General features: G+C 36.2%; 2 protein-coding genes across 2 annotated transcripts; one reads left to right on the forward strand and one right to left on the reverse strand.

The window, feature by feature from the left end:
* The first annotated feature begins 10,865 nt into the window (after positions 1-10,865).
* LOC127118958 (probable glycosyltransferase At5g03795) lies at positions 10,866-15,261 on the forward strand. The gene is made up of 6 exons (XM_051049184.1): positions 10,866-11,243; positions 11,330-11,653; positions 12,359-12,645; positions 13,176-13,408; positions 14,503-14,660; positions 14,916-15,261. The coding sequence occupies exons 1-6, from the start codon at positions 11,103-11,105 to the stop codon at positions 15,015-15,017; spliced, it is 1,245 nt and encodes a 414-aa protein (XP_050905141.1). The 5' UTR covers positions 10,866-11,102; the 3' UTR covers positions 15,018-15,261.
* Positions 15,262-15,344: 83 nt separating this feature from the next.
* LOC127118957 (pentatricopeptide repeat-containing protein At5g65570) lies at positions 15,345-17,898 on the reverse strand. Its single transcript, XM_051049183.1, has one exon. It carries the CDS (start codon positions 17,565-17,567, stop codon positions 15,537-15,539), a length of 2,031 nt encoding a protein of 676 aa, XP_050905140.1. The 5' UTR covers positions 17,568-17,898; the 3' UTR covers positions 15,345-15,536.
* Between the last annotated feature and the right edge of the window lie 287 nt (positions 17,899-18,185).

Below are 18,185 nucleotides of genomic sequence, written 5' to 3' on the forward strand. Positions count from 1 at the left end.
ACAACTTTTGTTACACCTTGGGGCATATTTTGCCACAAAGTAATTCCTTTAGGCTTGAAGAATGTTGGTGCCACCTATCAACGAGCTATGACTACTCTTTTCATGACATGATGCATAAAGAGATTGAAGTCTATGTAGATGATATGATAGCAAAATTAAAGACTGAGCAAGATCATGTTGAGTATCTTTCAAAACTGTTTAAGCATTTGAGAAAATACAAACTCCGCTTGAACCTAAACAAATGCACCTTTAGGGTCCGATCAGGAAAGCTCTTAGGCTTCATCGTCAGTCAAAAGGGTATTGAAGTTGATCATAACAAGGTTAAAGCCATTCAGGAAATGCCAGCACCTCAAACAAAAAAGCAGGTGAGGGGATTCCTTGGATGTTTGAACTACATTTCAAGGTTCATATCTCATATGACTGCTACTTTTGCTCCCATTTTTAATCTCCTCCGAAAGGATCAGGGTTGTGTTTAGACGGATGATTGTCAAAAAGCCTTCGACAGTATCAAAGAGTATTTGCTAGAACCTCTTATCTTGTCCCCGTCAGTTGAGGGAGGATCATTGATTATGTATTTGACTGTGCTAGAAGAATCTATGGGTTGTGTCTTGGGTCAACAGGATGAAACGGGAAGAAAAGAGTATGCCATCTATTATTTGAGCAAGAAATTCACTGGCTGCGAGTCCCGATATTCCATGCTAGAGAAAACTTGTTGCGCTCTAGCTTGGGCTGCCAAGCGTCTTCGTTAATATATGATGAATCACACAACTTGGTTTGATATCCAAGATGGATATGATTAAGTATATCTTTGAAAAGTCTGCTTTGACCGGAAGAATTGCTCGTTGGCAAATGCTCTTGTCTGAATATGATATTGAGTATCACACCCTGAAAGCTATCAAAGGAAGTGTCTTGGCCGATCATTTAGCTCATCAGCCAATCGACGATTATGAGTCTATAAATTTTGAATTCCCAGATGAAAATGTGATGTGATTAAAAGCCAAAGATTGCAATGAACCACTGCCAAATGAAGGGCCATAGCCAAGTTCTCAATGGGGTTTAATATTTAATGGAGTAGTTAATGCTTATGGTAATGGTATTGGGGAAGTAATCATCACTCCTCATGCCTCACATATCCCTTTTACTGCAAGATTAACATTCAAGTGCACGAATAACATGGCGGAATACGAAGCCTGCATCATGGGTCTAGAAAAAGCCATTGATCTTAGAATAAAAAATATCAATGTTTATGGAGACTCAGCTCTAGTTGTCAATCAAATTAAAATAGAATGTGAAACTCGTCAACCCGGCCTAGTCCCATACAAAGACTATGCAAGTAGGTTATCTACTTTCTTCAACAAGATTGAATTTCATCATACCTCGTGAGGAAAATCAAATGGCAGATGCCTTGGCAACTTTGGCTTCCATGATCAATATGAATCATTGGAATTATGTTCCTAAGATCGATGTTATGCGTCTTAATAGACCCGCTCATGTATTTGCAATAAAAGAAGTCTCTGATGACAAGCCATGGTACCATGACATCAAGTGTTATCTCCATAGTCAAGAATACCCACCTGGGGCATCAAACAAAGATAAGAAGCCCTTGAGAAGACTGGATAGTAACTTCTTTTTGAACGAAGACGTGTTATACAAGAGAAACTTTGACATGGTTCTGCTCAGATGCGTGGATAGACACGAAGCAGACATGTTGATGCAAGAAGTTCACGAAGGTTCTTTTGGTACTCATTCCAACGGAGATGTAATGGCTAAAAAAATGTTAAGAGCGGGTTACTATTCGCTAACAATGGAAGCTGGCTATTGCAAGTATGTGAATAAGTGTCACAAATGCCAGATTTATGCTGACAAGATACATGTACGTCTGACTCTTCTCAACGTTCTCTCCTCTCCATGGCCTTTCTCTATGTGAGACATCGACATGATTGGTATGATTGAGCCCAAAGCTTCCAACATATATCATTTCATTCTGGTGGCTATTGATTATTTCACAAAGTGGGTTGAAGCGGCCTCATACGCCAATGTGACCAAACATGTGGTAGTCAAATTTATCAAGAATCAACTTATTTGCCATTATAGTGTGCCAAGCAAAATCATCACTGGTAATGGTTCAAACCTGAACAATAAAATGATGAAGGAAATATGTGAAGAGTTCAAGATTGAACACCATAATTCCTCTCCCTACAGACCCAAGATGAACGGTGTTGTTGAAGTTGCCAACAAGAACATCAAGAAGATCATTCAGAAGATGGTAGTAACTTATAAGGACTGGTATGAGATGCTCTCTTTTGCTTTGCATGGATATCGTATGTACGTCCGTACTTCAACAGGGGCAACCCCATTTTCTCTTGTCTATGGCATGGAAGCAGTGCTCCCAATAGAAGTAGAGATCCCATCAATGGGTGTCTTGATGGAATCTAAGTTATCCGAAGTTGAATGGTATCAAAGCAGGTATGACCAACTGAATTTGATTGAAGAAAAGAGGATGTCAGCTTTATGCCATGGTCAGTTATATCAGAAGAGAATGAAGAAAGCATTCAACAAGAAGGTTCGGCCTCGCATATTCAGAGAAGGTGACATTGTGCTTAAAAAGATTCAATCTTTCATATCTGATTCTAGGGGTAAGTGGACTCCTAATTATGATGGCTCATATGTTGTCAAGAAAGCCTTCTCCTGTGGGTCCTTGATTCTTACGAATATGGATGGTGAGGAGCTCTCACGTCCAATGAATGTTGATGCAATCAAGAAATACTTCGTCTAGAAAAATAAAAGAGTAACTCGCTAAGTCGACAACCTGAAAAGGCGGCTTAGACAAAAATGAGCGTCTCGATGGACTGAAAACCCAAAAGTGCAGTCCAGACAAAAATTAGAGACATAAACAGAAAATGATTATCCTGGTAGATTGAAAACCTGAAAAGGAAATCTAGGCAAAAACAAAGGATTATGGCAAGTAACTGCATCAGATCAGATTGGATCACTTGAAGCAACGTCTGCCTGTCAAAGCTCTCAACTAGCTCTTATCAGAAGCCCAAATACATCTGGAATTCAAGTTTGTTAGGGAGAATAGTTTCATTGTATTTTAATGTAGCAGTTTCCCATAATACCATTTTTCTAACTTTGCAAATATCCATGGGATCACGCCATTTGCGGATAACCATTCTATCAATAAAATTCGAGACTTATCCATTTATTGGCAATCCTTATTTTATTTCTGCTCCGCAAAAATATCATATTTACTTTGATAACGATTCTTGAAACGAATATTTGAAAGAAAAAAAAATTCAAAATATTTTTTTTTCCTTTTGACTTGTGAATGCAAAAAAGAACGTCCACAGTGAAATCCCCAAGCAGAGAGTAAGTTGTGAAGTGTTGGATGTTGGAACTCAATGTTCCCCAGCAAAGTGTTAAGCCTGGATTTTCTATCAAGCTTTAAAATAAACAGTCAAGCTTTTTCAACGATCTTCATTATCCCCGATGGAAGCTGCAAATTTTGATGATGTCCCCGGAAGAATCACTTTGAAGGTTTTCCTGACCAATCTACACCCGTCCTTGAGAAATTGGAACCCTGCAGTAAGACCTTTGCTCTATCAAAGGTTCACATTTCATCCCCAAACGAAGCATCTTCCTCTCCCCATAGAGAATTGGACCTCGTGACGAGACTTTTCTCCTTTGATAACCTTTAACTTATCTCCAGTGATGTTTTCCACCTTAATGAGACTAGCCAAGCTCATGTTGAGCTATGAAACATATTATGTCCCCAACGTGTCTGTTTTGTCTGTTTTTTGTCAGCATAAACATAACATGCATACATGCATATACACATACATACATATATATCATGAATAACCAAACTCACATCCATTTTGAATTCCTTGATGACACTTACCTCGATTTTTTTGACTATGTTCATCCTTGGGTGTTATGTTTCCTTCCCCATAGGAGTCGTCAACCTTAACCAGAGAGTTTATATCCTTTCTAATTCCCCACTGAGTTCATTCCTCATGGAAAATGATTACTTTAGTTGTCCTTTTCCATATTTGGATAGGATAAAATCCCAATTGATCTTCATTCCCCATTGGTAGAGTCTTGATTGATTATTTTCTCTCTAGTTGTTCCTGGAGTGAGCCAAATATTTGGAAATTAATGGTGAATCTATCTAGGTTGTTAAACCTAGATCGAGAGTGCATGTATTTTGCACTGTCTCCCTAGGAGAAAAATCTTCGTTATTGCCAGTGAAGACATATCCTTTTCCCCAGTATGGACATAAGTGGTTATCTCTTTTGAGAAGCTTGTCTATCTCGGAGGAATTATAAACATAGAAGTTTTCTTCCATTAGATGGTTTTCTTTCCAGCGAAGTTTGATGAAGACTTCCAACAGGTACCTGTCTCTTTATTTGAGAAGCCTATTTCATGATCTCTGATCCCTAGTAAGTAACTGTCTTTTCCCGAGAAGCTTATTCTATTTCTAGACGCCCACTTTGGATAACAAATGGCAATCTCTTTTTGAGAAGTTTGTTTATCCCCAATGAAGTTATCAATATATCAAACGTTCTTTCCAACAAATGGCCATCTCCCAAGAAAATTTCACCAGAGAAGTTTGTTGAAGACTACTACAAGCACCTTTCTTTTATCACAGGACTTTATATCCCCGGTAAGGTGTTCTGTTACAAGAACTTATATCACCAGTGAGGTTTTAATCATAACCAATGGTACTTTCCCCAGTAAATCATGGTGGAAGTCTATTGAAGATCCTTACTGTAATTTTCTCTTTATTTGAGAATTCTAGTTTTTTATAAGATTAATTGACCCGCATCCTTCGAAGATCCCCGATGAAGTTACTTCTCTTTCCCCAACAAGTGCTTTTTAGGAGCTTCTTCATTGATCCTTTCCGAGAGAAAGACTTGGTTAAAGAAGAAACCAAGGCCCGTTCGCTAGCTTATGACCCGAATTGTGGATAGATTTATTTTGCCTTTTCTAAGTGGAATACTTAAGTAAAGAAGAAACTGAATCATGTTTTGATCATGTAAGCTTATTTGGACTCGTTATTTGAACAGGCGGTCATATCTACCTTTGAGAAACCTGTTGTGAAAGCCAAAACTTGTTATTTAAATAGATGGTCATCTCTACCTTTGATAAACCTGTTGCAAAGATATTTCCTCAGTGAAGTGTACTTTTATTTGGACTCGTTATTTGAACATGCGGTCATCTCTATCTTTAAGAAACCTATTACGATCCAATATATTTCTAACAAGACGATTACCTTTGCTTAGGCTACCACATGTTTGGTAGTAGGTAATATACCCCTCCTTGAGCTACCCTATTGTTTAAGCTGCCCCGTGATTAGTAGTCAGTGGTCTCATTCCCTAGTAGGGTTGATAATCTCATCCCCTTAGAGCCATCACCCCTTCCTCAGTTGAAGTCACGATCCTTTGGAATGATTTATTCCCCAGGAAGCCCTGATCCATTGGAATTTGCAAATCTCATTCCTCAGCTAAAGTTGTAATCTTTTCCTTAGTGGAATTTCCTTTTGTCTGTTCCCACAATGGTGTTCCTTTATCCCTGTGTGTTTTCTCAACTAATATTACTCCCCCATGACATTGTTCCTCACAGAATTCTTGAGTCCCGCATGCATATCATATCATAAGCATTTGTTGGCCTCTTAGGGACAAAAATTATGCATGTTTGTATTTAAGTCTCTCCAATCATGTCGAGATGAAAATTCCAATATTCATAGATCTAAACTGAAGAAACTTAAATAGGGGCATCTATCATACCCTAATTTTCAATCCTAAGATCCCACCATCATTTGTATCATTTGCATGACATCTAGCATCTTTGCATTACTAACCTATTGAAAATCCAAAAAGATTTTCTACTTTGTTTGTCTTAAGCTAGGGTTTTGCACCAAGAGCTTTTAAAGATTGATAAATCAAGACTTGGCATGAGTTCCAACATTTCAAACTCCTCACCCTTACCAAGTTATCAAGTGACTTCCATCAACAAGAATCAAGTTCAAGATCATTCTATCTCAAATTCATCAAGGCCAGAGTTCATCTGATACCCTCAACTAGGGTTTTGACCCAAAGTCACCTAGTTGACTTTTTAGCTGAGGCATGATCCCAAAGCTTGAAGTATGACTTAAAGACTTCAAATACATAATAAGTGATCCATTCACATCATCAAATGTGCCCAAGAGATCCCATTCATTAAAGATTGCACGAATTGGATTCATCTGATACAAAGTCAAGCGAGGCAAAGTCAAAGTTTGACTTTTGACATTTTTGGTCAACCATGGACTTCTCAACTCAAGGATCATGAAAATATTTTTGATGGATGCATTTGATAAAGAGAAAATAAGAAATTGGAGGTTACTTGCAAAAAAGGCAAGATTTGGTTTTGTAAACTTTTCTAAGTTATGAAAAAAATACATGTTCAAGTACATAGCTTTCCAAGGCCATAACTTGTGATCCAAGCCACCATTTTATTTGCTCCAATGATCAGATTAAAGGTCTTACTTCATATTAAAATTTGTCCTTGATGATTGATTCCCAAAAATGCAAGGATTTTAAGTTATGAATCCATGAAGTTGGTACCATAAAATTGAAACACTTAGAAAAAATTTCAACCAAATCTGCCTTTAAAAAATGACTTACTTGATCATCATTTTTCACCATGATCCACATTGATTTAAGGAAATATCCCAACATGAAAGTTGTAGAGGGTGGTCTTAGATTTCCAAAAATTCCAAGAGTGTGAAATTATCATATTTGATCTAGGAGTTTCGAAGAGATGAAGTTAGCTCTCCAAATCTAAATTTTGGTCATTTTCATGGCAAGTTCATCATGCAACCTTGAGCCAAAGCTACATAATCTTACTTTGGAGGCTATCTTGTTTTTAAATCTCACTCTAATCAGAAGATCACACACACTTTTGAGCCATTATCCAAGCAACCAAGCCATTACACAATGAATCATTCCATTTTTGGCATAAAGGTTACACTTCCATTTATGTAAAGTGGCTTTAACCTAACATTAAGTACCATTGTGCTCCCAAATGGCTTTGGTTCTGAGACATACCAACTATAAACCTCAAGTAAACTCTTACACTTCAGACAAAGCTCAACAAAACAGTACATGCACCCCATGCTTTTGCCATGCTTCCCACTTGGTGTTATAAGAAAGAACCAAGCAAGCAAGCAAACCAGTACAAGCCACAATTATTTTATGATATCTGAAGCTTCTTGAACCCTCAAGGATCACTATAAATAGAGGATAAAGCCTCATCTATCCACACATCAAGCTCACCAAGCAAAACTTCATTTTTGCAAGCTTTTGACCTTAACCTGTATTTCTCTCATCTTGCTCGTGCATTCTGCCAACCAAGGATTCCAATCACCTTCTGGGAGTTCATAAGCATTAGGAGGAGCATCAAATAGTAGCTGGAAGTGGTATTGAAGAGGAATTGGACCTTGCTCCAATAGGTATATTCTTGCACTTTGAAACTCATTCATCATTTCCATGTGATTTCTGAAGCAAATATGTAGCATTTATTGTGTTAAGGTCGATCGTTAACTCACATGCCATTTATCTTGCTGTTTATGTGAATTTAAATTGCATGAAACCTAAAGTTTCAGTTCTGGTTTTGGCCTTCGTGCATCTTCATCTTTGAGTATTAGCTAAAACCTATCGTACCATTGTGTTCCTTACATTTTTCTAAGCAATTTTGATCTTTATTTCATGAAAAATGGTTGAGAAATGAGAGAGATATGATTGATGGAAGATTTGAAAAATAATGAAAGTAAAAAAACGAAAATAAGAAGCTAGAGGTTGAAGAAGATGCTGACATGACATGGAAAAGTCAAACCAGACGCGTTTTTATAATATATATATAATTCCTTGTGTTATAATAAACGGATTTATAGCCACCCCAGTGGTAGAAGTGCGCGCCCTAAGTCACCTACAACCAAAAGGTTTGGTATATGAATCCCCCATGCCCCAAACTTTGTTTTTTATTTTTCCAAACAATGCATGGAACCCCAAGGACGTGGGTTCGAACCTGGCCAGTGTAATGTTTATTTTTTCTCACTTGTTAAATGTTTATTTTTCTTCATAACTTCAAATATCCATAACTTCATGATCCCTTAACATTTTTGACCCATTCTTTTTTCCATGTATTCATGAGAATGTCTATTTTATGATTCTATAAAAAAGCCCAAAAAATAATATATGTTTTGACCATTTTTATTAGGTAGAAAACTAGTTCATTTTAGGTTGTTTTTAGGCCTTTTAATGGATTTTCTTTTATTGTTTCATTATTCTAAGTGATCATAGATGTTTGTGTGACCAATGTATATTTGTTTAGGTCTTGTTTGATATTGGTAGAATTTTGTTTGCTTAAACATGATCATATTTTTCGCATTATACCATGATTAAATGGCCTTGTTTTAAAATATTAGTGATTGATTATTTAGATGAAACTTAGGGTTTTGTTTAGATGAATCTTTTGAAGCATCTTGATGCATGATTAGGGTTTCCACTTAAGCTTGGTCTTATCATGAACTTTGATTCAAGTTTAATGTTTATTTTGTGAATACTTATAATGTGATGCATGTTTGACCTAAATTGATTCATGTTGTGTTTATCATGTACCAATGAGTGCCTTTACCATGTCAAATATGATTTTGTCTTCACCATCAATGTGTTGTGTCTTGTGATGTTATGTGAAACTTCGTCATGTCTTGTTTATGTTTATCTCAATGCCTAAAAATCATGATCAATATTGTCATCCATACCACACTCACCTTGTGATTGCCATTGTATTTAGCCATATTTTGTGCCTTAATGTTAATGCATGTTCAACCTTGTTATTGTTTATATCCAAGGGAAAGGAATCACGAAATTCTTGCCATTTTGCATGTGTGTGTTCATTTGCATCCTATACAACTTTGCTTCCCCTTAATCCAAAACTTCTAGATACAATCTTAGGTTCCCCTGAATGTAAACCTTAGGATCTCTCTCTCTCTCTCTCTCTCTCTCTCTCTCTCTCTCTCTCTCTCCTTCTTATAACCACTTTTATAATAAACTTTGACTTAGGTAATTGTTTTCCCTTTTATTTCTTAATCAAATACTTCAAAACACTTTAGCATATTCAAAGATCTTTTCATAAGACCTAAAAAACACAAACTTAATTCAAACCCTTTTGCCACTTTGGCTTTTCCATGTTTAAAACCTTTTCATAAAAGGATTAGACACGGGTCATCCCTAGTTGAGATTTAAATATCCTACCCCATAACATTGTTGAGATTGATATTGATTCTTTTCCATTTGAGAGAGGTATGTGGTATACTTATTGATTATATATCCAAGTGAGAGCCCTTCTTTCAATTTGATGCAATGATCTATCTTCCACATGTTTGTGGTGGTTTAAAAGTGAGTTTTCTCCTTAAGATGACAATTTGTCTCTTTCTCATAAAATCAACCCCAACAAATCCCTTCTTATTTTTAAACCCGAACTACGAGGTTTTGATCATTCACGGGTACGTAGGCATAATACTCAATGTCTTTCCAAATTATCAAACAATAAAAAGATGTTCTTTTTCTCATCTCCCCAATCAAATATCAAATAATTTTAAACCAAACACATATATTTAAAAGGTTTCTGTAGAGTACTACAGATTATTAGGGTGTTAATATCTTCCCTTTTCATAACATACCTCCGTATCTTAGAATCTGCCCCCCTTTTGTTGTGTTTAAGTTTAATCTTCTAGCTTTACATATACATATTGGGTTATTTTTTAATCTTTTCCCCTTCCCTTGGATAAATTAAAGTTCGGTGGTGATATTTTGATTCATGAGTCAAGTCTAATCAATAGCTTAGTCTCCGATTCTTCGTCGCGACAATGATTGTATGATTAAAGGATAACTTAAAAGAATTGATTGATATTATTTATACTAACAAACAAGCATTTCTTTCTTCCGCTCTCATATTATAATAACTCTATTATAGAGTGTGCTTCAAGGTGTTTGGACATGGAACATTACCAATTTAATATACATAAGCAATACTTCTAGTTCTGTTTTGGATGCCTACAAGAATTTTGATTCTACTTTGCTGGGTATCAGACCTATAAGGGATAAGAGCGACTCTTTTGTGTGGTGAAGGGTTTCACTTGGTTTTTCGGTTAGATCTGCTTATGAAACTATTCATAATAGCAACCAAGTTTCTCCTCCTCTTGATATCAATAAGGAGAAATTTTTTAAGACTCTTTGGGCTTCTAACATTCCAAGCAACATTCTTTTCTTTGTCTGAAGGCTTTTTCTTGGTAGATTGCAAACACGTGCCGAATTAGCTAAGAGTGATATTTTATCGGGGCAACATAACTTGGTGTGCCCATTTTGTTTAGGGCCAGAGGAATCTCATGCTCATCTATTTCTTCTTTTTCCGATAGCGAGTTCAGTTTGGCGGATCATCTTGGATTGGTTGAATTTGAATTCAAATATGCTTTTTGTTTGTTTAGACGACAACTTACTGCATTATATTGATCAAGTTAAAGGGTGTTTGCCAAAAAAGTTTCATTTCCTCTTCTGATTATCTACAGTTTAGACTATTTGGTTGGTCAGGAACGATGTCCTTTTCAAATGAATCATTAGAGGCTTTGTTGATAATGTGTTTGTTTTTTAAAAACCTCTCTTAAAATTAGTTAGATACTAGAACCAAAAGATGTTTATCAATAAATATATTTGATTGGTTCTCTTATTCGTTATCCACTTTTGATTAATGTAGTTTGTTGATTTTGTTTTTTGTTGGCTTGTCTTTCGAGAACTTTCTTTTTGTGTTTTTCTTTTGTCTTCGGGATAAGCACCATAATGCTTGATTTAATACATTCTCCTTAACTTCAAATCAATTTTTTTGTAACAAAAGAAAGAAAAATAGGCAGGCTGGCAACAGCAAAAGAGAAATGCAACAACAGTTAAAGAAGAAGGTTCCATTAGCAAGCAAAACATCACATCACAGATTCACCAAAAACTCACATCTTCTTCATCTGATTCCTCTTTCTTCTACACTCTATTCAATTCAATCCATTGCTCATGTCTTCCGTCAAGCAAAACCAACCACAACCCTCATGCCACACTCTCTTCTCTCTTCGTGGCTCACTCCTAACCCTCGCAATCCTCACCCTTCTCTCATTCACATACCTTTCCCTCAAATATACCACCCCTTCATCTCAGGTAAACAAAATCAAAATCAAACCCCAACCCATTTCCAAATTTTTCATTTTTTGATTACCCTTTTGGTTTTTTGTTTTGTTTCTTAGGTGACAGCGTCAGTTGGGAAGGTTGTGGATGCAGGAAGAAGCGAGGAAGTTGAAGATGCTGATGATGATGAATTTGGGGATGTGTATCACTCGCCACGCGTTTTCAAGTTGAATTTTGCGGAGATGGAGAAGAGGTTCAAGGTTTATATATACCCAGATGGGGATTCTAAAACTTTTTATCAGACTCCGAGGAAGCTTACGGGAAAGTATGCTAGTGAGGGGTATTTCTTTCAGAATATTAGGGAGAGTCGTTTTCGGACTCTTGATCCTGATCAGGCTCATCTCTTTTTCATTCCCATTTCATGTCACAAGATGCGTGGCAAGGTATAATAATCACTACATATTGTTTGTTGCATTTCAGATTCATTTGCGATGTTGTGCTTTATTGCTCAACGAATGCATTGCAATTTTGTGGGAAATCGCTCTTAAATGCAATTTTAATTGCAGTTGTGGTATCATTGCATAGACATAAGTTATCTTGATCATTGTGATCTCGGCATGGGCCTTTTGTTATTAGAACAAAACTTACAACTCGATCCTTATGTCTTGTGGTTTGGATCTTTTATGTTACGAAGATTCGTGGTCAAATGCAGCCTCAGTTGCAGTTGCATTGTGGTATCAGCAACATGGAAAATTGTTATGCTGTGGTCCAGGATCGGGGTTTCAGACCTTTATTTAAAACCCTATTTCCCACTAAACATATACCAAAAACTGCCGTAGATTGCTTTCCACCAATTCGAAGGGGTGCGTTGTGTTAAATGTAGAGTATTTTGCATCTGTTTAGTGAAAAATTGTATCTATCGTAAGTCGTAACTGTGTGTACTGTACCTAAGTTTTATACTTGTAAAACCCCACGCCCGAGATGGAAATAATTGATTATTTGTTCGTGATGTGTTGCCAAGAGGGCTGTAAATTTACCGCTAAAAGGAAATGATAAGTAGTACAAAAGTTTTAGAATGTTTAGCTTGGATGGTTAAGTGCCTACTTCTAGGTGGAATTTAGTGAATCTCATGCTTGGATATTATGCAGGGCACATCTTATGAGAATATGACCATAATTGTACAAAATTACGTGGAGAGCTTGATATCCAAGTATCCTTATTGGAACAGAACATTGGGTGCCGATCATTTCTTTGTCACTTGTCATGACGTTGGTGTGAGGGCAACAGAAGGACTTCCATTACTTGTGAAGAATTCCATTCGAGCAGTGTGTTCCCCCAGCTATGATGTTGGATTCATTCCACACAAAGATGTTGCTCTCCCTCAAGTGCTACAGCCATTTGCTCTTCCAGCTGGAGGGAATGATGTAGAAAATAGGTGAATCTTTTTAAGAGTTTCATTTTTTTTGCCTCTTCCAATTAGTTAGGTCCTGGATAGTACATTATGGCGAGAGTTTCTATAATGATCTATAGTTGCACTTTAGTATTCTATTCGTCACTTCAATTTCAAATTTTGTTGGACTTGGGTTAACATTAACAACCTCTGGATCGCAATATCTTCTTTAAAGTAATAATAACTACTTTCAAAGAGCCGAAGACATGAAAAAAAAGTGTTTTTTTTGCGATTTATCATCTCAAACCTATTTTGCAATTCAGTATTTCGAAGCAGATGATTTATTTCCTGTAAAACATAATATGAAAAAGTAATAGAGAATTGGGATTCTTTGATGATTTGTTTCATACAACAACAAAGTTCTCTTCCCGCTAGGTGAGGATATTTTATTTCACAAGATAATAAATAATTGTAAAACTACATTGTTGATATATAATTTGTTCTAGAAGATCAATATTCAATAAAAAATAGTTCTACATGCCATTGTGAAAATTTGATAAATTTGTGCTTTGCAGGACTAGTCTTGGATTTTGGGCTGGTCATCGTAACTCTAAAATTAGAGTTATTCTAGCGCGTGTATGGGAAAATGACACAGAACTTGACATTTCAAATAACCGAATTAGTAGGGCTACTGGGCATCTAGTGTACCAGAAAAGATTTTACAGGAGTAAGTTTTGTATATGCCCTGGTGGATCACAGGTTAACAGTGCTCGAATAGCAGACTCTATTCATTATGGATGCATACCTGGTAAGTTATACTATCTGATATTTTTTAAACTTTTCTTTTTGTGGTTGCTTATATTGAGCTTCTCACAAGTTTTGGTTCAGTTATAACTGGTTTATCCAATGTACTAGAAGTTCAATCACGGATATTGAGCTTGTTTATAAAACGGGTTCAAGTTCTTGAAACGGTTTAGATAATGAAGTTTTTTGTGGGGCAGTCTGGCTATTAGCTTGGTTTACCATTTGTTACGTTTTTATGGTTCTTTTTGGCACACCTCATGGAATATAGAATTTCCACAATCGGAACTGATAGGTGTGACCAATTCTGTGGCAATCACTACAGCATGCAATCTTTCCGTTTTTGAAATTTCTTTTTTGGGCTTAAAATAACACTCAACCCCATTGACCCTCAAAAACAGAAGTGCATCAAGTTTTGATAGCTGTTCCTGTGTTCATCCGTTACCTTTTCCAGCTCCTGCTCGTGTTCATCCATTAGAACCACTAACTGCAGTATTAACCCAAAAAGAATTGACTATGTGACTTCATTGAAATGTCAAGACCAACCTTCTTGGAGTTCTTATTCCCGTCTTGCTTATGACTAACCTTTCTTTACACCCTTCTTGACACAGAGAGCATTGGAAACAAATTTATGACCTTTCACCCATCCAAACATTAAGCAAGGTTGAAGCAGTGTTGTCAATCACAGATTGCAGAAAAAACAGTTTGTTAAAGCTTTGTTACGTACAGTGTCGTAGCGCTTCTATAATTGCTATCTGACAACAATTTGTACTGAATAGCGTTTCATGGAACAATAGTGATTTGTTCAACTTCCACTATGCTGTAACCACCATTTGACAACACTGGGTCGAAATACTTCATTATTGGGTGATAATTAATCTCAAATTCAGTAGAATCTCACTTATCGAATTGCACGTCTACTTCTGCCTCAGTTGTTACACGAGTGACATTTGAACTATAACTTAGTTGAATGAGTTACCATTATGTGTTATACTTTTGACTCGGATGTTCTGGCTTTAAGGATCGGGCTGGCATGTACGAGTCTTTAGACAACCAACCGTGTAACCGACCTGACCTCAAATTGTTAATGTTATTTTGCAGTGATATTATCAAATTACTATGACCTTCCTTTTAATGATATTCTTGACTGGAGAAAATTTGCTGTTGTACTCAAGGAAAGTGATGTATATCAGCTTAAACAAATCCTCAAAAAAATATCACAGGCCGAGTTTGTTGTACTTCATAATAATTTAGTCAAGGTAATCCTCTCATTACTTTATTTCAAGAAATATTTCAATGTCATATGCTTAAATTGTACACTGGAACTTATCATTTTTTATGTTGTTCGAAAAGTCATCAGTATGTAAAGTTGGTATATATAACCCAAAAAAATAAATTACACTTAAAATTTTGAAAAATTAAAAGAGTTTTAAAAGCTATGCAATTACTGTGTAAACTTTTTTTGCATAATCGTATGGTGGAACTCACAAGAAAGTTATGTCATGTTTTATCAGATTCAGAAACACTTCCAGTGGAATTCACCTCCAGTGAGATATGATGCTTTCCATATGGTTATGTATAACCTCTGGTTACGCCATCACACCATCCAATACTGATTCTAAGTGCTCGTCTGTTTTTGCGGATCAATGTCCAAGTGCACGCCAGGATCAAACCTACAGTTGTAGCTTCTGTTAAATCGCGGTCAATTGGCATACGAATGCCAGTTGAGTGTATCTAGAAGTGAAACTAAACAAGCCCCAAAGACTCACTCTTATCCTGTATACACCCTACTTAGCAATCCAGAGAGGCACTGTAAATAACTACATTACTGTTTTATATGTAACGGCTAATTTTTCAATATTCTTGCATCCACATTTTTGTATCATTATCACTTATTTGCTGAGGCTTTTTGTTGCGTTGAAAATTATGGCAGGTGCAATTGTTAGTGTTCGAAATTGAAACTAAATTAACATTGGTTTGTTTGAATATTAACTATACTAAATCATAGTAAAGTATACATAGATGATTCGGTTTAACTGAAGTGTAACAACACTGTAGTGAACCATAACAGATTTGTCTGTTTCCAGACAAATTGTGTGGTTCACATCTGTAAAAGTGAATTTTAAATTTGAGATTCACCAATAATCTTTACAGGAACATCTCCCTCCTTTAAAATGATGGAATCTCTTTGCATCTCTAGCAATTATATCTCTCCCAGTAAATAAAGAAACAAATTTGATCCAACTGTGGCAGTCCCCACAAACTCTAAGATTCTTGAAAATTCTGATAGCAGTACTCCTACTACAAGTCTTCCATAAAGCAAAAGCTATAGCTAGTTTTTCACTGTGATAATATAAAGAACTAATCTTTTTCTCTTCCTCCAAATCCTGCAACACAAATTTGGTATCAGGGTTATAACCCAAAGTTTTAACCTTCTCTATTAATTCATGCAACATTTCCAAAATCTCATGAGCTCTTGGGTGAGATAAATCTCCTGCCATAAAAGTATGAACCTCTCGATCGATATCAACCCAACTCACTGCAGGACTTTTCTTTAACCTCAAATCTCTTATCGTGCTTTTCATCTCAATCACATTGTCCCATTTTCCAGCTGAAGCATAAATATTTGTTAAGAGAATATGGGTTCCTCCGTCCCTGGGAGCGTGATCAAGCATTTTTGCCATAAATTTCTCTGCCATCTCTACCTCTCCATGAATCTTGCATGCATTTAGCAGTGTCCTCCATAATATTGCATCTGGATTTTTCACCTCCTCTATCAACATTGCAGCCTCTTCAAATCTCCTAGCTCGTCCTAACAAATCAATCATACAAGTAAAATGGTCTCTTGTCAACTCAATATTGTGGTTATTCCTAATGAAAGCAAAAATTTGACAACCTTCTTCAACTAATCCTGCATTGTTACAGGCCAAGAGAATGCTAATGAATGTTACACCATTCGGTGCAAGTCCTAATATTTTCATTCTTTCAAATAGTTGAAGCGCTTCATGCCCAAAACCGTTTTGCGCATAAGCATAAATCATTGAATTGAAGGATATTACATCTAATTCGGTCAATAAATCAAAAACAGAACTTGCCTTTTCTACATTTCCACATTTTCCATACAAATGAATCAGTGCAGCATCAGCATACTTATTTCCATCAACTCCTAGTTTCATTGTTACAGCATGAATCTGTTCCCCTACTTCAAGCATTGCAATGCTAGAACAAGCATGAAGAATACTAGATAATGTGAAATGATTCGGAATCACTGAACAACGAATCATTTCCCTAAATACCGACACAGCAACCTCCTCTCTCCCGTTCTGCACAAGACCAACTATAAAAGATGTCCAAGTCACATGGCTTGCATAGTTAAGCTGATTAAATACCTTGATGGAATCCTCAACCAAACTGCATTTTGAATACATAGTAAGAAGTGAAGTCTGTGATGCAATAACAGATTCCAAACCTGACTTAACAACAAGACCATGAATCAACTTACCATTAACCAAATCTCCTAGATTACCACAACTAACCAAGATACTAGCTAAAGTATATTCATTAGGCTTGATTCTCCTACCAACCATGTCCTCAAAAACCTCTAAAGCTTCACCATCAAGATCATGCTGATTATACCCCACAATCAATGCAGTGAACAAGACAACATCTTTATCCAAAACACGGTCGAACACCAAACGGGCATCCTTCATTTTATCGAATTTTGCATACATATCAACAATGGAAGATGCAACAAACCCATCCGATACCTCAAATCCCAAAACCACAGCCAGCCCATGAGCCTTCTGACCATAGCGTAAAACACCCAACTCCGAAAAAGCCTTAAAAATCGCAGAGAATGTGTAAGCATCAGGTAAAACACCATCAAAGAGCATGTTTTTATAGAGCTCAACTGCTTCATTGGTCTCCCCACATTTGACATGGGAGGAGATCATTGAATTCCAAGTAACTATGTGTCTGTTAGGCAATTCGTCGAACAGCTTGCGTGCTTCAGCTATAATGCCGCATTTGATGTAAGCATCAATGAGCTTGTGACCAAAAAATGAGAACAAGGAACCGGATTTGATGATGTGAGTGTGAACTGCTTTGAGGGTAGTTAAGGATTTTTTGTGTGCACATTGTGCAATAATGGAAGTGTATAAATTCATATTTTCATACTACAAGACGACTGTTTAGTGTTTTTCAGACAAAGTAAATAATAATAAACTTAAATCTAATAAATTTGAAAATGTAATATGTATAAAATCCAAAGTCGTAAACTCAAAGTTATGTTGATACCACCAACACAACATATCATAAATGGTAGATACTTAAATCAGTTAACAACTATTTAGTAGAAATTGGAAGGTGTATATATGTTTAGACTCCACAATTGTGCGTGACATATCTTTGATTTACCAAAAAAACAAATTTATGATATTTAAATCATATGTTTTTTCTTAATTAACAAGGCTGGTGTAATATTTTGGATTGTTTGGTTATATATTCCAATGTCAAATTAGAAAATTAATGGTAGGTTGGTGAAGTCCACCATAAAAGGTCTTCAGCATGGTGATGAAAAACTCTGGTGGATGTAGAGGAGATGTAGAATATAATGTTAGTATTCTAACGTTTAAATCAATGAAGTTAGAGAGAAGAAATTTGTAAGTGTGTAAAATGAATCGTACCTTAGTGTGACTTATAACCACACTTATATGAGTGACAGTTAGAACCATCACGTTGAATGTTGCGCCTTGTACAAAGGATCGTTGGATGGATTCCAACAA

This window comes from Lathyrus oleraceus, chromosome 2 (genome assembly GCF_024323335.1).
Source record: "Lathyrus oleraceus cultivar Zhongwan6 chromosome 2, CAAS_Psat_ZW6_1.0, whole genome shotgun sequence".
In the NCBI taxonomy this organism is placed as follows: Eukaryota; Viridiplantae; Streptophyta; class Magnoliopsida; order Fabales; family Fabaceae; genus Lathyrus; species Lathyrus oleraceus.

What these genes read in the sequence shown, in the direction of transcription:
- LOC127118958 (XM_051049184.1), top strand. Translation starts at nt 11,103, where the DNA reads ATGTCTTCCGTCAAGCAAAACCAACCACAACCCTCATGCCACACTCTC. An exon ending in ATACCACCCCTTCATCTCAG is followed by an intron (nt 11,244 to 11,329) that starts GTAAACAAAATC and finishes TTTGTTTCTTAG; the next exon opens with GTGACAGCGTCAGTTGGGAA. An exon ending in TTCATAATAATTTAGTCAAG is followed by an intron (nt 14,661 to 14,915) that starts GTAATCCTCTCA and finishes ATGTTTTATCAG; the next exon opens with ATTCAGAAACACTTCCAGTG.
- LOC127118957 (XM_051049183.1), bottom strand. Translation starts at nt 17,567, where the DNA reads ATGAATTTATACACTTCCATTATTGCACAATGTGCACACAAAAAATCC.